Source organism: Prionailurus viverrinus, chromosome D3, assembly GCF_022837055.1.
Source record: "Prionailurus viverrinus isolate Anna chromosome D3, UM_Priviv_1.0, whole genome shotgun sequence".
NCBI lineage: Eukaryota > Metazoa > Chordata > Mammalia > Carnivora > Felidae > Prionailurus > Prionailurus viverrinus.
The window spans coordinates 70,204,160-70,226,791 of NC_062572.1; the positions used below are offsets into that span (position 1 = coordinate 70,204,160).

At 47.5% G+C, this 22,632-nt stretch overlaps 1 protein-coding gene across 3 annotated transcripts in view; it reads right to left on the minus strand.

Annotated features, from left to right (window-relative positions):
• Nucleotides 1-275: 275 nt before the first annotated feature.
• DYM (dymeclin) overlaps nucleotides 276-22,632 on the minus strand; it is a 356,068-nt gene continuing 333,711 nt past the window's right edge. Inside the window, exons 17-18 of one of the 3 annotated variants that reach the window (XM_047827559.1) lie at nucleotides 5,177-5,269; nucleotides 4,182-4,223 (exon numbers count right to left, since the gene is read on the minus strand). In XM_047827559.1, coding sequence (XP_047683515.1) covers nucleotides 4,197-4,223; nucleotides 5,177-5,269 — 120 coding nt within the window. In that variant the 3' untranslated portion in view covers nucleotides 4,182-4,196. Of the gene's footprint in view, nucleotides 679-2,976; nucleotides 3,298-4,181; nucleotides 4,224-5,176; nucleotides 5,270-22,632 lie in introns of those variants that run through there. The other 2 variants (XM_047827558.1, XM_047827560.1) reach the window with 2 other exon arrangements.

Genomic DNA, 22,632 nt, shown 5'->3' on the forward strand with positions numbered 1-22,632 from the left:
GCAACCCCTCACACATGTGACTTCATGTCCTCATCAATTCCCGTCTTGTCATCTTTTCAGGTATTTCTTAATGTTGAAAGAAGCACGCACGTGCATGCACCCACACACGCAAACACACACACCCCAAAACAAAAATCTTGAACATGCGAAAAAAAAAAAAAAAACCCCAAAACAGAAAACCCACAGTATATACTGGTGAAGTGTTATATGCCTAAGGCATCAGGTTCCTGGAAAAGCTCTAGATTTTTGGTTTAGAAATAAAACTGCGTGTGGAATAGCAGGTTTTTGCATTTATTATTGTCGGGTACCCCCCTCCCCATTTTTTTGCACTACAATCTAAGCTGAGTGATCTATTGCCAACTGGGCACCAATTCTCCAAATCCAAGTGTGAAAGGGAAACATGCTCGGGTGATCCTCTCTGACGGAAGATACACCGGGCAATCTGTCTACTTCCGTTCCCCAGAAAGAAAATAGTTAGAAGGGCTGCTTGGCTGGAGGGAGGCGAGGGTGGGATGTGGCGTCCTGCCCTCAGTCGGAGTCCATTGTGAAGAGCTGGATGTCCTGTGGGTTCCAATAGAGGCCTACCGCTGAGTTGTAGACCAGAGACCAGACATAGGGGATAAAAAACTCCTCGGGCTGCTCCTCTTCCACATACTTGAATTTCAGTTCTGGAAATTTCTGCAACAAAAACGAGACGATTTTATAATGTTCCAGTTCCGTGCAAAAGCAGCGGCAGTGTCTCAGTGGTACTGTGCTATGCAGGGAGCCCGCCTCCCTAACTGGTCACGGGCCCCGAGAGCTCTAGGGGCTTTACGGGCCAGTTTCCGGATGACTCCTGAGAAGATGCGAATTACCCACAGGAAAGACACGGCACCCTGTCAGTACCTGTCCGCTAATGTCAGTCTGCCGAGCGGAGCAGGGACCTGAACAGGGGGAGAGGCGGGAGGCCAAAAGTCAGACTGGGCTGACAGAGGGCTCAAGGAGAGACCAGCTGCCGCACAGGCTGAGGGCTGGCTCTTCTTGAGGGACTTTGCTTTCAGGGCTGAGTCGCCTTGGAGATGAGCGCTCTCCCTCGCGACTCCTGAGCCCTGACCCGCGGGGGCAGGCACGTGTCCACAGTGGAAGGCCGGGCCGGTTCCGGGGCGGCAGCTGCTCCGAACAGCTTGGCCTTGGCCTTCTCCTGGGGGCCATGGTGAGGGCTGCGGCCTCATGGAGGGAGGCTGGGGGATTCCTCACTGAGCCTCCGGAATCGCCCAGGTCTGACTCTGTGCACGTAGCCAGGGGGACCCGGCTGGTAAGCAAGCACTGGGCCTGTAGCGCCTCACCAGGATTTGGCCTTTAGGTTCTCTAATTCTACCCGTGCCAGGGCAGAGGAAGTGGTTCTCATTCCAGCAGCCTGAGGGGCTGCTGGTCTCGAGGCCCCCGGGCATCCTGGAAGCCTCTGATGGGTCTGAGAAGGGGGCTTGGTGAGAAGGCCTCTGTGCAGGGATGCCTCCGATCACTGTGTGGAGAATGGAGGGCACCTGGCAGAGGCGGAGATAGGCCTGGCCCGGGGCGGGGGGAGGGGGGGGATGACGGGGGGGGGGGAGGAGGCAAACAGGCCTAAACTAAGACGGAGGAGGGGGGGCGGGCAGGAAAACCACCCAGGCACCCACCCATCCACCTACCGAGTTGTAGGGATTTGAAAGCAGCATTTGCAATAATTGAGACTCAACACCTAAGTGCCGGATCCTCGGCGTTCCAGCAAGAGGAGAGAAGGGCAGAGTAAGCAGGAAATGCTTCTGGCAAGGTGAGTTCTGAGTTAAATCTTGAAAACGTGTATAGGAATTCCTGAAAGGGGGTCACCCTGGTCACGGATGTTACTTCAACATACCACACAGAGCCCGGTCCCATCTGTTACAGCTTTAATGAAAACCAACTCTACTCCACGGCTCCAAAGGCGTTATGTAAATACAGAATATACACAAATGGGATTTATCAGTGGCCCGAACTCCAGCACCAGCATACCTACCCCTACAGCCTCCCTCACGCTCGACGTACCCCATACTTTAGAGGCCTTTGCAGAACTACTGTGGTTTAATGAGAACCCCAGCCTTTTCAGACCGGGAGCGTTGCGAATCAGTTCTTCGTTACCATCAGTGGAGGCTGGAAGTCTCGGAGTGTGCCGACGGCAATGCTGGCTGGTGACTGTGACGCCGTAGGCGACAGTTCCTCCCCCCACCCTGGCTCCCCCGGGCAGTCTGGCTGACGAAGTCTGGTCAGCTAAGGGATATGGATGGATGCCAGCACTTCCTGAGGTGACTGGCATTCAGCGGGGCCCCCTGGTGTGCCATCCCCTTGCTGTCTGCTCCCGAAGTCCCCCTGAGCCTCTCCCACTCTGGGCCCGCATTCTCTGGGTGCACCGAAACTGCTCAGCAGCTGGGCGGCCTGGGCCCTTGGCACCCTTGCTGAAGCTCCTCACACGCTCTGTGCTGCTTCCGGCCTGGCCCGGGGTTCTCAGGTAGGAGGGAACAGAGTTCTCGGAGGTGGCAATAAGTCTCTGTCACGGAAGCAGGTGTCTTATAGGCTGCAACACAGTGCCGTTCTCTCTCGTGAAAAACCTGCATTTGTGCGACCGAGCGCATGCTGTGGTCACCACGAGGTCTTGATGGAGCTGATCCAGACAACCCCACTAATGGAAGCCCAAGTGGGGCCTGGAGGCTAAGCCGGTTCTGAGTCACCCGGCCCGTGGGGCGGTGTAGGTCTGACTGGGTGGGAAAGTCTGTGTGAAAACGGACACAGGGTTGAGGCCACCCTAGTGCTTTGTCCCGGAATGCAACTCTCCGAGGCTCCGCAGAACCCCTCAGGGGTAGTTCCGTGCTCTTTCGCTGCATGGAACAGAACCCGGCACACTACTGGTCCTTCGACAATTACCAAACCACAGTGATGTCCTAATCAAGAAAGAATGAGGAAATTTACCCCCTAATAATAAGGATGAAAATCCTAGTTCTCAGAATGGTCTCAAACTTGAGAAAACCTCTCCCACTGACCCGGAGAGAAGCGAGGGGCCGGGGAGAGGCGGGTACAGGGTGGTGGTCTGGAAAGCTCAGAGCCCCTACATTCCCTCTTTCTGCTGGAAATAACAACATCCTACCTTTCTAAGTAGTAAGGTCACCAATACGATGCACTTGTTGTTAGAAACAGAAGGGACTAAAAGATGTGAAACCTTTTCTCCATCCAGGGACATACTGGGGTTTTTCCTACGAAGGAGTCAGGAAAGGATGTGAGGCCATTTGCGGGAGGCTGCTCTCTGCATCTCTGAGGGTAAAATGGGAAAGAAAACCAGAAAACCAAACGCTTTTGTAAGAACTCCTTCCAGCTTAATTAAAGACACTTAGACAAGAGTCGCTGAGTGGCTGGCACTAGGTTCACCTGCCCTCATGATTTTGGGGGATTCTGATGACTCTTCAGTTAGAAACAGTGATGAGTCCAAGCCTGTCCTTCGATCATGCGGCGGCCCCGCGACTATCCTTCCCACCACTTGATCAAACAGAGCTGAAAATGCCTGGTTTTCACTGTGGCTCAATGAGTTTATGTCAAAACAACAACCCATCTCATTCTGGAGTAGATGGAGTACACAGAGTCTCAACAAGGGAGGATACCCAGAGTGGCAAGAACATCTGAAATATAGTACATAATAACATACGGAAGACAGTGTACAAAATGGCGTCAAGTTTATCTGTCAATACCGGGCATGTATTTTATTATGAAGTTTTTCTTCAAGCTGACCAATGGTTATTTCTATAGAAGTTCTCCGTAAAAGCATCATCAATTCTGAGGCTATGGCGAACATAACTGATCACCTATTGTGGGGCGGGCCCATTCTAACGCTTCACATTGAGCCACTCATTAAATCTTGGAAGTACCCAGAAAAAGCACCTGAAAGGCGCTGATTCCTTCATTCGGCAAATACGTACTGAGAGCCTACTGCGTCATGAGCACAGTACTAAAAGTCTAGCTGAGCAAGACGTGCAGAATCCTGGCAACTCAGAGCTCAAAGTCCAGCCGCAGTAGCTGGGTGACCTGGGACAAATCTCACATCCTCACCCAGACTCTTACAACATAAAAGTTTACCGTGAGATTTTGATTTCGACCATCTCGTCTCCTTCACAGGGCTGGGACAAATCTGATGAGCTGGTGGCGGTCTTGGGGACGGGCTAAATATCTAACGGTCCCAGGCTGTTCTGTGGGTTGACAATAGAGGGCTTTAAAGGCTAAGCCTCCCAAATGCTTAACACAAAGACAAGCACGAGGCTGTGGCCGAGCTGCTCTTGTGGCTTCAGAGCTTGTGGCTCAGCGGGTGGAGGTTCGGGCACAGCCCCTGCCTGTGCTGGCTCGTGAAGGCCACGGACCGGACGCCTAAGTCATCGTCGCCCGAGGGTGTGCCGCTGGACACAGGAGAGGTGAAGAGCAAGCACGGACGGAACAGCATGAACGCACTTCTATTACCGGCAGACCCTGAACACCGTGGACAGCACCCACGCTCGCCCCCGAACGGACACTACGGGCTCCTCTCTCCTCAAAGGGACACGTGGGCCGTGAGGTGCTATTTTGGGGGTTCTTTGCTCAGAACTTTTCCCCGGCACTTTTTTAATTTTTTTTTTCAACGTTTATTTTTTTTTATTTTTGGGACAGAGAGAGACAGAGCATGAACGGGGGAGGGGCAGAGAGAGAGGGAGACACAGAATCGGAAACAGGCTCCAGGCTCCGAGCCATCAGCCCAGAGCCTGACGCGGGGCTCGAACTCACGGACCGTGAGATTGTGACCTGGCTGAAGTCGGACGCTTAACCGACTGCGCCACCCAGGCGCCCCCCACCCCCCGGCACTTTTTTTAAAAGGTTCAGAACGGAGGATAAGTCATAATAGCAGGGGAAAAAAAAAAAAGAGCATGTTCCCTAAAACTGGCTACACATATTTGAAAGCACGAGGTAAAGAGCTACCTTTTTTTTTTTTTTTTTGCAACGAGTTGTTTTTAAGGCCGTGTACTGGGAACATTTTAAAGGGGTGAAATAATAGACAGAAATTATAACAGAGTTTTGGAAACACTCTTCAGTCAACCTGATTGAATGTGAATGCAGCCTCTGTATAACAAGCCGTGCGCAAGCTGCATTTAATTTGATCCCCTCTCAAATTTACCTGTCTCGCTACAGAGAGCCAACATGGTTGGAGATTTAAATAGACATTCTCAAAAATATGTGCTCCTCTAGTGTGTCTTAGAAGTCTTGAGAGCTAAGGAAAAGAAAGACAAAAGGTTTTATTTAGCACTAATGACACCGGGGACACATTTTGTCAGGATTCAGTCCAAGAAATGTCATAGTCTGAATGTCAGATCAACAACCTAGAAAAAAGTCATTCTTTATGTTCCTTTTCAAGCCTGTGGAGAATAATGCCATCCTGTGATGGCTGAGGGAAGTCCAACTTCCTCACTCGAGTGTCTTCATTCTGACCGGGCTTCTTGGGCCCTGCCAGGCCTTCCCAGCTCTGACGTCTGTCCGCACGCTCTCTAACCGCATCTCCTCTTGGACTTCTCAGGCCCCCCCGCCGGGCTCTAGCCAGAGGCTGCCGGGTGGATGTGCCTGAGGACTGCTAAAACTCTGGGAGAGCACAGGAGGCATTCTGGGGACACGGGGGCTTTGACTTGATAGTTATGGCAAGAACCTTCTGGAACAGGCTAGCAGAGGGCAGGGTGCTGCTCACCTTGGGCCTAGGCTCTTGCCCCGTTCTTTCTGAGACAGTTGTCCTGCGATTCAGCTCAATAAGGAGAGAAAACCCGTCTCTCAAAAAGCTTGGAGCTTGGTCTCAATCCAAAGCTACTTACAACAATCCGGTTGTTTTGATTTTTGGAGCCAGAGGTAATGCTAGACTCTCAAGTTTGGCTGGAATGTTTTTATCAGCTCCAGTGAATCAACCCACCACAGTGGGACATCCGGACGCCCAGCCCAGAGACAAAGCAAAGGTCTGATTTGGTGATTGAGACTTGCGTATAACAAGCAGACCAAAAGCTTTAAAGACCAAAAGCCTTTCTGCTGTCAGTCATGTGATTTGGTGAAAACCCACAGGAAGTTCAGTGAGCAGACACAGGGCTCAACTACAATAATTTTTATTACCACGAACGTTCAATGGAGTTTTCCCCCTTCCCCCTACAGATTATATAGATAGCACCAGAAACTCTAGCAAGCACCTGGCACGGCTCCAGAAATTTAGTACAGCTTAAACTCAAATAGCTACACAGCACGTTAAAGAGAGTTCTTTAAAAGCCCACATTTAGCCTCTGAAGAGACGAGTGAAAGGTGATGGTCAGTCGCAAGGCACCCATCACTGCTGGCGGGGGGGTGGGGGTTAGGAGGGAGGAGGTGGGTTCCCGTTAGCGCCACACGTAAGCGTCTGCGGTGGGCAGGTTCTGTGCACATGAAAAGCAAACTGGTTTCAAGATCCTGTTGCAAGACAGCAAGGTAAAGGCATTCACAGACAACATTTTTGTCTGGGGGTACATTTGGGAAGGGTTATCCAACTTCCCTCCCCTTCTCACCCTCATATGCTATGGCTGTGCAACATTGCCACCTTCAGCGATGGGGCCTTAAGTTAAATGCTGGTTAAGCACCAGCTGCATACAACGTGCTGTGCTTGAGGCTGTCGAGGAAGGAGAGAGAAATAATGGATGTTCCGCTAACAGGGGGTATAATTCGAGAGGGATAAGAACAGAGGGCAGCATGGAATATGGAAGGACAGTGCCCCAGGAGGGTTCCCTTCTTGGTCCATCTGGCTAACACTGGGGTCGGAAGATGTTAGATGGGCTCAGAAAGCAAACTCCAGGAGAAATAAGGAACAGACGCTTGAAGCGTCTGTATTCAGCTAAATTACCATCTGCACAAGCCTGGACTGCAGTCTCTTCTATGTGTAGTAGAATGAGTTACAAACGTTATCAACCAGTATTGTTACTTAACTGACAAAAAGAAGACGGGCCCTGGTCTATGAATGACAGCAACACTGCACGTGGAGTTCTAGCTTGTGTGAATTGCAAAATCGATGAAAAACTGAATTCAAAATATAGAAAATTATAAAGGGCTACTTCTTAAAAGTTAGAAATTATGAAATACAAAGCTGAAATTAAGAAGTCCATGATGAGGGTGGCTCAGAAGACAGTCACAATACATTGCATAGGTGGGAGCAGTCTGGCTGGCCAGGAGGGGGGACTCTCTGGGAAGTTAAGTCACGACCCAGGAAGAGGGTTATGGGTGAGTAGGCACCTGTCCTGGCAGCTTGGGCGGGGTGACCAGCCACCCCTCGCTCAGGACAATGTCTTGTCTTGTTACCTGTGCAAGTGACACAGCTTCTGTGACCAATGAGTGGTCAAAACACTTTAGGAAACAGAGATGGAGAGAGTAGAAAGTTGAACCCAACCTGGTGATGAGCTCCCCATAAATTTACCATCACGTCATCGGCCAGAATCTGAAACTCGCTTGAGTGCGAAGCCTGAGCAAATATCCCTAGTTAGATTCTTCTCTTACAGACCCAGGTTAAGGGGATCACAGAAAGAAAGGTATCTTTAGTTTTGAATTTCCCCCTCTCTGAGGGCTAGTGCAGTGGCACAAAGGAGAAGGATGGATGGACAGGCTCTCCTGTTGTTGCAAAAGTTGGAGAAAGGCCCCGACAGATGGGTTCTAACCTGCAGGGACAGGGCTGGGGACAGGGAACCGGCACTGCACGTGGAGAGACCCTCATGAGCCAAGAGCACACCCCTGGGCCTGGCAAGCAGCGTGGGGCCAGCGCACGGGCCCTGAGGCCAGCCGCCATGGTGTTGGGAAGATGGGGGGGTGGAGACAGGGAGGCTGGCCTTGAGGGCTGGGATGACGAGTCCATTCATTTGGTGAGAGAACAGGTTGGGGACTGATATTTGTAATTTAACGGCCATTAGCTTTGAGGCAGCAGTCTGGATTGCTAAATGTATAAACTAGTCAAGAGGACTGACCTGCATTATTGAGTCAGTGCACCTGTTTCTAAGGCAAATCAATTCCAATTCAGGAGGCTGGGAGGAGGAGGACGTTTTGATTCCAGGGTGGGCGACAGAGGGCCAAAGTGGAGCACTTACTGGCAGAACTCCTTTTGTTGGAAGCGGGCTTTTGGGCGAGTGGGTGGTGGCAGGAATTATCCCCCTGCAGGGGCTCCTCAGTTTGGATAGGGCCCGGCTAGCCGGCCAGGAGAGTGAGATCCCAGAAAATAAATATGCTACCATTAGATGCAATTTTAAGTAGAATACGAGCTCCAGGAGGGCAGAGATTCTTATTTTTCCACTGATGCGTCCCCCAGTGCTGAGAATACTGCCAGGGCTGTAAGAGCTGTTTGCTGAATAAATGAAGGAAGGAATAAATGAACAAATGTGTACAAACTGCTGTTTGCAGAAAAACCCAGAGTTCTTAGTTGGGGAGCGGGGGCGGGGGAGAGTTTGGAAGATTGAGTATGGCACACTAGGTGAGTTAGTGGAATAAGTGTCTCAATTTATTGGGAGCAAAGTGAGCCCGATTAAGCCCGTGTCACTTTGAGAAGCCAATGAGCTGACTCACTGGGGTCTGGGCGGCAATACTTCAAAGGTAACAGATTCATTTACTTCTCAGATCGCCACACTCCTTGCCTGCCACCATTCTGCCGCGTCCGATTCTTGCCGGTAGAAAAATCCAGCTCGTGGATAATGGATACTGTTGACATACACGATTAATGCCCTATTTTATATTTCAGAATCTATCTAATTATGGAAAATGGGGAACTCTTTGTATATCAGTTATAGTCATGGACTAGACTGGTGCATAATATGTAAATGGAGACAAATTCTACTTTTAATCAGTCCTTTACTGTTTACTCTTGTCCAGATTATGGTATGGCCAGATGCCCTCAAATTAACACTTAAGCCCTAAGTGCTATATCAGTGATAACCTTTCTTTACACTGTTTTCTTTTTTTGAGATTAATATGTGAACTAGGGGAGTGAGAGATACAGATCTGGAGAAAGATTCTGAATCATGTTTAGACAAATTCTGGCAAAACAAGAATCCTCGTAGAGTCTGAAAGGTCCACGCTGGGAGTTACGTGTGGATGACACGTGGAATACACGGGACAAAGGCAGGCAGGAGGCTTCCCTGGCACACTTCAGCCCAGATTGGTGTGCCACTGGTGAGGGGGAGTGCGGGCGATCACGTCAGGTGAGAACACAGACTTTGCTACGATATGTCAAAGAACTATCTGGAAAGACAATTCCACCTGAGACACCTTGGAAGAGTTATCTCTAATTTCTTAAGAGTTAATTTCTTCGAACACTCTTAGGATTGAAGTTATAAGCAAATGTGCTAGTTTTCCAAGACTGTAAGGGACATCACCCATTCTTAGAAAAGTCATGCCTTTGGGGTGCTTGGGTGGCTCAGTCGGTTAAGCGTCCGACTTTGGCTCAAGTCATGATCTCCTGGTTCGTGAGTTTGAGTCCCGCATCGGGCTGTCTGCTCTTAGCACAGAGCCCGTTTTGGATCCTCTGTTCCACTCTGTCACTGCCCCTCCCCTGCTCACATTCTCCCTCACGCTCTCTCTCTCTCTCTCTCTCTCTCAAAAATAAATAAAACATTTAAAAAAGTCACACCTTCATTATTCTTTAGCAAGAAGTTAAAACTAGCCTCTGATAATCTACATTCCCATGCACCCATTATAGGGAGGAGGATTTTCCCTCTCTGCTTATGGAAAGAACAATCTATTCCAAGTGTTATGTGAGAAGCCTGTGGTTGCTAAACCAATGATGTTTTCCTCAATCCGGTCAGAGAAAACCCTACTTAAAAGCCAGGGTTCTAATGGCAAGCATTTTAGAACCTAAAGTTCAGTTTCAGTCCTTCTTATGGCCGCACTGCCCAGTGACCCAAGCGTGATCCTTGGGTGGGTGAGCCACACCTGTGACTTCCTGTCAACGGTCTTGGCCCCACGGTTATTCCAACATGTGCTGGGAGTGAATGAAAAACACAAAATGAGATTTGTTTACTTCTGCACAGTCATTAGGACTAACAAAGGGTATCAGGAAATCTGGAGGAGAGGAAACAGAAGCAGAGCGCTGTAAGTGATTCCTAATACTACTATGTGCCAAAAAGCAGAATTTGGTATGAAGTTGAGTCTTAGATTCCATTCAAGGACCATTATGTCTGTGAAGTTCCAAAATCAGGTAAATGTGAGGTAAAGCTATCTAGAAGATGGGGGGGGGGTCCCCTAGCTTAAAAAAAAAAACAGGTCTAGGTCAGTTAGAAAAATCCATATTACATTCCTGAGCCTTAATGCTAAGAACTCATGGAATTGTGGAATGTCACCACCAAAAGGGACTGAACACCCCCCTCCCACATACTCTTACCCTTTTATAAAATTTTTAAATGTTTATTTACTTTTGAGAGAGAGAGAGAGAGACAGAGTGTGAGCAGGAGCAGGGGAGGGGCAGAGAGAGAGGGAGAGACACAGAACTCAAGTAGGCTCCAGGCTCCACACAGTCAGCACAGAGCCCGATGAGGGCTCGAACTCATGAACTGTGAGATCGTGACTGGAGCCGAAGTCGGATGCTTAACCAAGGAGCCACCCAGGCACCCTTCTCCTACCCTTTTAAAAAGAAGGTACAAACAAAACAACAGAAATCCTTAATAGTCATAAGGTACACCAAGTCAACTGGAATTTACATTAAGTGGCTACTGGATTGGTCTAATAAACCTAATATACTAATAACATCACTTCAGCCCCAAATGCCTTCAAACTCAGGCTTCTCTTTGGGAAAGCAGCTGATACTTCCCCAAAATTAAAAAAAAAAATGCTACTGATAAATTAGTTGTGTTTTTATCCCCTTGAAGTCAGTAAACATACTACTAAGTGAGCCAAAAACCTGATTTGGTGTTATGTATCACACTGTAAGATATCATCTTAGTGTGTCCTTCCCATTTGTAAAATGGCTATCAGTTGTGAATGTTCAATTGGTTGAACACCTCAAGACAGGAGATAAGCAATGAATGCTTCAGAAAGAACTAATCAAGGGGCGCCTGGGTGGCTCCGTCTGTTAAGCGTCTGACTTTGGCTCAGGTCATGGTTTCAAGGTCCATGAGTTCGAGCCCCGCATCGGGCTCTGTGCCGACAGCTCGGAGCCTGGAGCCTGCTTCAGATTCTGTCTCCCTCTCTCTCTGCCCCTCCCCCGCTCATGCTCTCTGTCTCTCTCTCTCTCTCTCAAAAATCAACAAACATTAAAAAAAAAAAAAATCTTACTAAAAAAAAAAGAACTAATCAAAGCCGTTCATTAACTTTTCTCTAGGGAAACCTGAACGGGAAGAAGCGAAGACAGCAAAGTGGGAAGTCGGGCAGGTCAGGGAGGAAGGGGGAATAAGAAGAACCCTAGCTAGAGCTGTGATTGAGAACTGGGACCAAGAAGAGAAAAATAAAGGCGGAACCTACCCTACCCGATACTCAACTGTACAGCTGAGAGAACTGAATGGTGTGACAGCTCTCCTTCCAATCTGGACCATCACAGATGCATATAATTTAGAATTTATACCTGTTATGTTATCATCACAGGAGAACCAACCCAAAGGCCTGTACAAAATATCCAGGGAACATGGGATACATCTTATTTTATAGTTCAACAACGTGGTTAAGGGTCAAGCTTTCAAGAGTTTGAATTTTGAAAATTTCAGGTGTAAAGATTTCAAACGATACACCAGCACGTGAAAGAACCAAAGCCCGTATTTCCGTCACGTGCTGCGTCGTACGAAGGACGCCGTGGCTCCGGGAGCCACCACACTTCTTCCTCCCCTCGTCCTCCCTGCATCCTCATCGACTAAGCAGCCTCTTCCGTGGGAAACCCTGTGAGGCACGGCGAGTATAAAGCAGAGTTCCTGTTCTGGAGGGCCCGGAAACCTAGTAAGGGGACGAAGTATAAACGCACAAACCGAGCACCGAAACAGCACTTCGTTGCTAAATACCAAGAAGAATGATACGGAAAGTGAGCTACTGAGGAGTTTCCAGCAGGGAGAGGTCAGTTAAGCCTGTCACGTGTGGGACAGTCTTCATGGAGGCGGTGAGACCCCGGCTGCAAGAACACGTGGAGAAGAGGCGAGGAGGCCGCCGGAGGCAGGGACGAGCAGGGCAGGAAGGAAGAGTGGGTTCAGGGGCTGGGGAGGGGGGGGTGCAAAGAAGCATGGGGGTAGGTGGTGGGGGGCGGGGCGCTAACGGTGGACAGGGTCGGAGTCTGAATCGTATGTTATTTTTCCTGGATTCTTCAGGCACTGGGGAGGGCTGGTGACGGAGGTAAGAGACACAGTGAAGTTCATTAAGATGACTGGTAGGGGCGGCAGTGATGATGGTGGTGTGTACGTGTGTGTAATGTTCTCCCAACGAACTACAGGGACCCAGCCCGTGTCCCCCGCCAGAAGTCCCGTTCGGGGAAATGAGAGCCGCAGAGCAGCAGCACCAGTCCCACCTGGGTAGGCACTTGTTCAAATGCAAATTCTTGGGCGCCAAACATTCCGTGATTCGGGGAGGCCAAAGGGAAAGAGTGCCCGAGGCTACGAGAATTTCAGTTTGGGAGGAGGAGCAGTATGTGGGCGTACAGGGTCTCAGGACCTGGGGGGGGGGGGGGGGGGGGACTGAGACCACGGACTGCTAAGGCGCCCCTGAGTGCTGGAGTTGGAAAGATGTAGACACCGTCCACACAGCTCCTTCATTCAGAACACGGGGAAACTGAGGCCTTACAGCAACAGTGACCCTCAGGGCTAAAATGTGGCAGAGATCTAACAAGAAATCAGTATTTGGGGGCACTGGCTAGGCTGGGCCCCAGACACAGAGGCTTGGAACCAACGGCATGGAGCCTGAGAACAAAGGGAAGGTGACTGGCAATAAAAAATATGGGAAAGGCTGGTGGAAAATGGTGTTTCAAGACAATCCAGTGGGTCTAAATTTCGCTAGGAGCTGCCTAGCTTCACTAGCATGCAATCATTTCACGAATATTTAACTGCTTTTATGCTATTGCTGTGTATCTGCAAAGATGACCATGTTAATGGGGCACAGATTCGGAATACTAAGTGTCTGGAGCTCTGGCCAATCCACACTCTTCTTGGTTTGATGTTCCAAACAGATTGTGCGTGCAGGATCCTGCTCACAGCTAGCCTCTTAACAGCTCAGGGCCAAGATGCATAGCAACCCCCCCCCCCCCCCCCCAAAGTGTGCATAATTTTAATTCCCCTCCTTGGACAAAGGTGTCCCTGCAGTGAGAATGGGAAGGCAGGGTATGATGAGCTGAAGAACAGAAAGGCTGAATGAAGAAAGGGTTCCTTCCAGGGTTCCAAGAAATACCCTGCGAGGGCACACGCAAAATGAACAAACCGGCCACGGGCGGCAGACGACTCTGGTTAACAGTGGCCCCGGTGCCAGGCCAGGCGTCGTGCCGGTGCTGGCCCTGCTACAGGCAAGTACGCAGCCACCCCTCACTCCGGTCCCCACCCCCCAGACCGGCCAGGGCGTGAGTGATGGGGAGGGAGGAACAAGGCCAAAGTAGACTTTAGCATTTTTTAAGTCATTCTGGTCATGTTCCCACTTCCTCCGCCATCACCCTGGTTCCTGCTTTCCTGAAACAGGCAGGCCGCTTACGACAATTCAGAGAGACTTGAGAGCCACAGAACATCTCGGAGTCCTTTATCTTAGCACCACGACTAACCAGAACAACTGGAGAGAGAGCATTTTTATTGTCAATATTACGGCAGGAAAGAAAAAATACTCCAGGCTCTCAGCTTTCCAAAGCCAGGATAGAGACAGGGTGATAAGAGGCAGGTGATTTGATCACAGATCGAATATGACTTGTGGATCTTGGACCGCACGGCACTGAGAAGATACTCATGGAAAGCTAATGAAGGTGAAGATAGTAATACTTGTAAGCGGAAACAAAGATCAGATCTTCCATTTATGAAAGTCTATTCTTTGCCATTCATGAATCCCGCGTGTACCCTTTCCTGTACAAAAAGGCACAGGTTTTGTTTCATCCCTTAGTGTGTCAGAGGTTTAAAAATCAGCCTACCCCCATCTAAATTGGAGTCCTGTACTGGTCCCGGGGCAGGTCAGAAACTCAACTGCACTGACAGAAGTTCACGTGACTTCACTTTTCTCCCCATCATTTTTTAATGAAGGGAACACTTTACAACTTTATCCACGGGCAACAGCACCACAGGCGGGTCAGAGGTACGTTCCGAGGTGGCAAAGCAGCGGTTACTGAGTGCCAAGGCCAGGACGGCCCAGAGGGTGAGCGGACACGTGGTGAAGGGGCCTGCTCCTGCTCCTGGAGCGCTGGGTCTCACTGACACCGCTCACGTATGGGGTCAGGCAGGGCCACAAACCTGGGCCACGGCAGTCAGGAAGAGCGAGGCAAGGAGTGTGGGAGTCATCCTTGTTTCTATTTGCTCCGTGTGCTGCAAATACGGGCGGAGAAGGTGTCCCTGCAAACATCAAGGAAGGGAGCCGGGCCGAGAGCCACTGCTGGGGCCGAGGCTGGGCCAGGCCAGTGCTTTGCCTCCTGTCCCTTCTGATTTCCTAGGTGACACAGACTGCAAGCTGTAAGAGGCAGGCAGTTGGTACTTAATGCTCCTCTGGCAATGGTCACACTTACCGATTACTTGAAATGGAAATAAGCACTGTGATAAGGAAGCATGAACTTTTAAGATTAATAGCGTATCTCTGCCATCGAAGCTCTGACTGGTATAGTGGAGGGGAAGTTCGGGATGTCTGAATTTTAGACCTGGCTCTGACACTAATAAATAATAAACTCCGGCAAATCACATCACCTCCCTGACACTTAGCACCCCATCTGTGGAGCGTTACTGCTGATGATGCTGGAGACGGGGCTGTGGTACTTAAGTGACTCATGCGGGGCCGGGGGCCAGGCGAGGCCGGGCCGGGCCAGGCCAGAACCTCGCTCTGCCTTATTCGAGTCGTGCCACAGAGGGGCTCCTGCCCTGTGACAAAGGTCATGGCCATAGGAAAACTGAGAAATAGAGGGACTCCTCCCTTCTCCATTGTGGTCCCCAACGTTACTCATTTTTTTTTTTTAAACCAATGCCCCAGAAAGGAAGTAAAACCTCTGTAGGTGAAGCATTTGAAGATCTAAAGTCATTTCCAAAACATGACAGTGGCTTAACAGGAAGGAGTCTTGTGTTTTACAACATAGGCTCTAATTATTCCACATTTACGTATTCAAATAAAGAAAGATACATTGCTTATCTGTCCATTTATTTCCAGGGACTAACCATGTATAACTCAATTTGTTACATATTGCAAGCATGAAAATAAGGCTGGAATTTATCGGGAAAATACTCAAAAAACGTTTTAAAGGCTCTTTCTAAGAGCAATAGTCAACATATGATATTTTAAACAAATAATAAAATGCTCTTTTATACTTGGAGTATATTTAGAAGAGAGCATACAGACATGTTTTATCTTTTTTAAAAATCAAAATTTGGGATAAATAGGAAAACAAGGTGAAAACCATAAACTTCCCCAGAGAAATACTATGAGCTCAGCAATGACCTTCTGAATTCTGGAGTTTTTAAAATGTTAGAGCGTTATTGGGGCGACTGGCTCAGTCAGTTAAGTGTCCAACTCTTGGTTTCAGCTCAGGTCATGATCTCACGGTGCATGAGGTCAAGCCCTGCACTGGGCTCTGAGCTGACGGTCTGGAGCCTGCCTGGGATTCTCTCTCTCTACCCCTCCCCTGCTCACACTGTCTCTGTCTCTCTCAGAATAAATAAAAAAATAGAGCTTTGCTTTAAAAAAAAATAAAGTTTATTTATTTATTTTGGGAGAGCACGTATGTGCAAGTGGGCATGAGCAGGGGAGGGACATAAAGAGAAGGAGAGAGAGAATCCCTAGCAGTCTTCACTGTCAATGCAGAACCCTACATGGGGTTTGATCCCAAGAACGATGAAATGATCTGAGCCAAAACCAAGAGTCAGACACAAGTGACTGGGCCACCCAGGTGCCTGTAGAGCTTTGCTTTTAAAAGCAGCAGATTAAGGGAAAACGCTGGGCTTATTACAAGAGTAACTGACATTGCTAATAGTCTTTCCAAGCTTTCCCCATCCTAATGAACATACAAACACCTCTGATGAAGGAAGATGGGTTGAGATAAAACTTCTGATTAAAACCCCTCTTGCAAGGTGACCTACTCATCCATGCATCCTCCCTTACTTTGTTTTAATACTTAAAAAAATTTTAATGCTTAATTTTGAGAGAGAGAGAGAGAGAGAGAGAGAGAGAACGAGCGAGGGAGGGTCAGAGAGAGAGGGGGAGAACACAGAATCCAAAGCGGGCTCCAGTCTCTGAGATGTCAGCACAGAGCCCCACATGGGGCCCAAACCCATGAATAGTGAGAGCAGACCTCAGCTGAAGTCGGACGCTTAACCAACTGAGCCACCAAGGAGCCCTAATACTTATATTTGAATTATAGCCACTGATGCTTCAACAATTACGGTATTTTAACACAATGGTGGATACAAAATAATGGTCTTCTTTGCCATCTGGCTGATGAGTTTTGCATCACTTGTTGTGACTATCCCAGGACCCCTGGCTGACTCTTGGCTGCTTTCCTGGCTGTTCCGGTGGTCAGGGCCGTGGCAACGCTGTGGGAGGCACAGGTGGCTGCCACACGGTGCTGCAGTGTGAAGGCGGCAGGCGGGGAGCCCAAGTTGGAGGCTTACTCAGGACCACGGAAGGCTCACCACTCCCCTCATGTTTTATCGGGCACAAGAGCCCACGACACAAAAGCAGAGACAACAGTGTGTCCATCAATCAGCTACAAGTTACCGACTCAAGGTCACTCCTGTTTCATTGCCCTCAAACTTGCCCCCTCTGAATTATTTCAGTACTGAGCCCAGACACAGAATTTCATCCCTTAAATATTGACCTACGTGTTGTGAAACAGGTAAGATTTTTTTGCTCTTCTTTTAAGATACATGATAGGAGAAGAGACTAAGTTATAGAGTGATATTTTGTATCATAAACGTATTTTTTCAAAATATGAAACACGGTCCCTGCCCTTAAAGTAATCTTAATTACTTAGAGAGCTAAGATAAATGCAAATGGAAAAAAGAATCACTAAAAAGCAATTCTTCCATGTAACCTGTTGTCAGAAGACGCAACGTACTAATTGCCGGCTCTGATTCAGACCGAGCCTGCGATGTACACAAACAGACCCACATGACCTCCTAGCTTCCTGCCTCCTCTCTTTCACACAAACCATCAGAGCGAACTCCCAAGGTTCCATCTGGAGTCAGGGGTGGGGTGGGGAAGCAGGCCCTAGAAGCAGAGGGGCTAGAAGATGAGGGCAGGGATCCAGGTGACAGGCCCCGGAGTGGGAACCGAGCGGTGGTGGCCATGCCACCAGAGTGGGAGGGAGGGGGCAGCTTGTCACAGAGGCCTCTCCCCAGAAAGGGAAATCAGGGCTCGCGAGTGACAGGTCCAGAAATAAGCCCAAGGGTCTCCTCTGTTGATGGTTCTGTTTTGAGTCCAATGACTTTTGTTACTTATTTCACTGGAAACAAAGGAGCAGACAAAACTCGGTCTGCATCCTCTGTCTGGCTCCATACTAATGAGTCTTTATCTTGTGATATGGTTTCTTTGAGCCTATCTGCCTCTGGGAAAGGGCCTCGGCAGTGGACCTCACCATGATTTTGTGTTTAGCTCAGCAGCAGCTGCTACTACACAAGGCCCCGTCCTGACAGCCTCGTGGCCCAGGTTAAACGAACTGTCTGGAAGGGCCATCAAAACTCTGCCGCGTCTGCCTCTGCTTTAAAAGTTAGAAAAGGTGGGGTGGGGGGGGGGCGCGCCTGGGTGGCTCAGTCAATTAAGCATCCGACTTCGGCTCAGGTCATGATCTTGTGATCCATGAGTTCGAGCCCCGTGTCAGGCTCTGTGCTGACAGCTCAGAGCCTGGAGCCTGTTTCAGATTCTGTGTCTCCCTCTCTGACCCTCCCCCATTCATGCTCTGTCTCTCTCTGTCTCAAAAATAAATAAACATTAAAAAAATAATAATAATAAAAAAATAAAAGTTAGAAAAGGGGGAAAGACAGCCTGGGAGAAGGTCCCAATGCCTATTTCTGAAGAGAAATGTTCTGCTCAATTTTGTCCATGTCCCTCTTGATCAGAGAGCAGTGACAATGGCGAGGAACAAGGGCAGACTGGTCGTCCTCAACGGACTTTTCCACTGGAGTCCAGGAAGTGCACCCTTCTCCAGCTTAAGTTCAGGACCTGTTGACGAATGCTCTGGTCAGTCCCCAGGCCTTGACTCTGGGATCTCCAAGGCCTGCAAATACACAGAGACGGATGGATAGTCCTCCTAAGCCAGGAAGCTGCTTCCCACATGGTTGTGGAAAAACAGCAGGACCTTAAGGATTCCAGGAAGAAAAGTTAAAACGGACTGGACTCCAGGTGCCTCACGGGGCCCTTCCCGTCTCTCATGCACGGAGCATGCCCGAATGGTCCTGCTGTTTGCCAAGTGGCTTCCCTACGACTCAACTCTGCCGGAGAGGAAACAGGAGCCTTTGGGACACATCAGGGTAAGGGTTCCAGCTTAGAAAACCTGACTCCTTTTCAGAAATGTGCTTGTAAACTTCATTCCCAGGATTCTTCCCCATTTTCTTCCCGGTTTCACTTCTGGAAATCAGGGATGGGGACGGAGTGGGTAATGGGAAGGAGGAGATCATAACGGTATCGGAAAGCCACTTAGGTAACCTGACTTCATCTAAGGGTAGACGGCAACAGTATTCCCAAGCGGGAGCTTTCTGCATCTGGAATAGTCTGTCATCATCTTTTTTTTTTTATTCATTTCTCAACTTCCTCTTCTCCAGTGTGGCAAAGACTTGATTTAACTAGAACCCGACTAACTGGAACTTTCACTAGAGCACACTTTATTTTTAGAACAAGGGGACAAATAAGAGACCAAACACATATTCAGTAAGTGAAGAAAAATACAACAGACTTCCAAGGAACCCTCCCACGGAGATTCGTGTGTGCTCTGCGTGGTTTTCCACACCTGGCAAGGGCCTGGACTAGGAGAACTCACAGGAGAAGGCTAATGGAAACCCAGCAGAATTGTGAATCATTCGTAAGAGATAAAAAAAGCATCATGTTATCATGTTCCTCATCTATGCCTAAAGAATTTCTCTCTTACCGTAAGAAACCCGAGGAGCAAGTTATATTGAAATTGTAGTTTGTCAGCAAATGCCTATACAGCCAGAGCTAAAGAAATATGTAAGTGAAAGACACTGTATCCTAGAGCTAGGGGGTTGAATGCGGTTTAGGGCGGTCCTGACCCGGAGGGGCTTCCTGGCTAGGGGACAGCGCTGGCTGCGGGACACGCTGGTCATTCAACGTGTGAAGTGCTCTCAGGGCCGGGCTGACAAAGCGGGAGGGAAGGCGGTGCTGAAGCGGTGACAATTTCCAAATCCTGAGAGAAGGGGGCAGTTTGGGTAGGGAGGGAGCACCTGAAACACCGGGGAAAGATATGAAAAGAGTCACGCATGCACAAACAATGGTGACTTCATCTTTTAGAAGGGAGACAGTAAAGGCGCGCCTGAGTGGCTCAGTCGGTTGAGCATCTGACTCTTGGTTTCGGCTCAGGTCATGATCCCAGGGTTGGGGGTAGAGCCCTGTGTCGGGCTCTGCACTGAGCATGGAGCCTGGTTAAGATTATCTCTCTCTCTCTCTCTCTCTGCCCCTCTCCCCTGCTTGCTCACTCTCTAAAATAAATAAAATGAAAAAAAAAAAAATAGAAGAGAGAGTAAAACTAATCACTCCCCAAAGGACTAGATGTTTTAATGTTTTACTTCTTACAAACTGGCAGTTTATAATTTACAAGCCTATGAAGAACTTTATCAAAAAACCATATACGGCACAAAAATGTCTATCAGAACAAACGTAATGCCTAGAAAAGCATCATTTTGAGGTAGACTCTGGCTTGGAAATACAAATTCTCTGATGTCAAAATAAGGGGCTTCACAAACTTATTCACTGGTCAGTAAAAATTAACTTCTAAGATTTCAGTTGTTTTAAACTACTTTTTTAAATTTCAGTCTCCCAAAAGTCACCTGTCACTTATAAAGAAAATGCTTTTGAAAATAAGCATGCAAACATTTATATTAAATACATCATTCTTAAAATAGATGAACTTCTGTGAAGCTCTCCAGAGCAAACTCTATTTCACACTGTCTAAAGAAACTGTTAACGGTTAAGAAATTTTACAGTCACTTCCTGAAGGCCATTCTGAATTTTCAGCTATGATCTATTTGATTAAATCCTACTTGAAAATTAAAAATAACGCAAAACTCCACCAGACTGATACAAGGGAATTTTTGGCCTTTGTACCTGTGCACAGAGAAGCTAACGTGAATTTGAGATCTCCAGCAAGAGTGTATTAAGTTCTATTAATAAATCTTCTGGGATACTGTGTTCCAAATATACAGTTTTCCTTTTTAGACTTCTAAATCTGTAATTGAAATAAATCTAGTTTTAATTTTTCCCATGTTCAAAGTTGTAGTTTCTTTACTTTCAAAGGCTGTTTTGCAATTCAATTCCTTGGTTATTATACATCTAGTATTAATCTGTAGTCATAACTAAATATTGACTCTTAACAGCACAGATGCCCAATCCCTATGGGTTGCTAAGCTATAAACACCTTATTTTCTCAAAATTTTTACTTACTTGTAGAATTTAAATTAGCTACATTCTTATTTCTGAAAGGACTGAACTATTTAAGGTGTGCTTAAAACTACTCGTTTAGCAAATCCATCGCCAGAGCTGAGAGAATAACTCAAGAGTATAAACTCTCTGAAAGCGCTCACTCAAATCTCAAAGCCCTGGCTCAGGTTCTTTGCACAGCATCACCGCTAAAATATCTCAGAGGCGGCTTGAGCCTTTATTTGAGAGAAAGCAGGGCTATAATCCATTTTCCCCCTCCCATTTGCATTAAAACCATTACCTCTGTTAACCCCGAAGTCCACACATTCATCAGCATAACCTCCTCTACCTCATACTGCCTTGATCGTCTTTCTTTCCCTTCTTTATAAGAGTCATAAAAAACATAAAACTTACCATCCTGTCCAATTTTAAATGTACGATGCAGCAGTGTTTCAGATATTCACATTGTTGCGAAAGATCTGAAGAACTCCTTCCGTGTTGCCAAACTGGAACTCGGTACCATTTAAAGTCTTCCCTTTTCCCCCTTCCCCTCACCCTTGGCAACTACCATTCTCTATTTCTTCGAATCTGACTACTTCAGGTATCTCCCATAAATGAAATCATTTTGGGCACTGGCTTATTTCAATGTGCACGAGGACCTTAAAGTTCATCTATGTTGTAACATGTGACAGGATTTCCTTCCTTTTTAAGGCTGAATGATATTCCACTGCATGTATGTACCACATTCTGTTCATCTATCCATCCATCCATCCATCCATCCATCCATCCATCCATCCATCCATCCACCTTTTGGTTTCCATGAATAGTGCTGCCAGGCATGAGGGTGCAAAGATCTCTTTAAGACCCCGGATTCCAGCTCTTTTGGATATATCCACACAGGTGGGACTGCTAGATCACGGATAGGGCAGTTCTATTTTTAATTTTTTGAGGAGCCTCTAAACTGTTTTCCATAGTGGTCGGACCATTTTACAATCCTACCAACAGCGCACGAGGGTTCCCATTTCTTCACATTCTCACCAACACTTTCTAAAAAATAGTTGCAATGACAAGGGGTGTGTTTTAATTAAAAGTAAAAAAAAATTCTATTATGTACCTCATATTAAATAAAATCTACTACTATTCACTGGAGAAAAATTTTATAACAGGGATTTAAAAATTATCATGAGTTCCACAATGCAAATAATGACTATTAAACAATTTTGGTAATACATTCCTCTAGTATATTTTGATAATATATTCCTTTTGGGGGGGGCACAGATCACATTTTAAAGGGGAAAAATGGGTAAAATAATTTGATGTTCATGTGCAGATAGAAACGGAGATGAATCTTACATACTAGTAAAAACATTTTTACCTTCATTGAAATCTCTTTAACATTTCCATCACTAATTACATATACTTCATTCATTGTTTAAATAAAGGGGTCTTCACGGACTCCCTCACTTTTTTAGACTTTTCTTTTGTGAAGGACAACACACACACAGAAAAGTTCACAAAGACAAATACAAGACAACGAAATCAGTGGAAGGCGAGCATTGCCATTACCACCACGGGGTCTACAAGAACACTTCGTATCCCCAGATACCACTATCCTGACTTTTACAGTAAAAGTAAAACCTTGCTCTTTCTTATAATTTTTACCAACTACATTTGAATTTCTTAACACTACAGTTGAGTTCTACCTTTCCTTGGATTTCATATTAATGGAATTACACAATCTTATACTGCACCTGGATTCTTCCCTTTAGCATTGTACCTGTGGGTTTCATACATATTGGGGGTTCACTTATCTGCATGGTTACACAGGACTCTATTGTCTGAATATACCACAATTTATTAATTAATTCTGCTGCTGGACTGGGT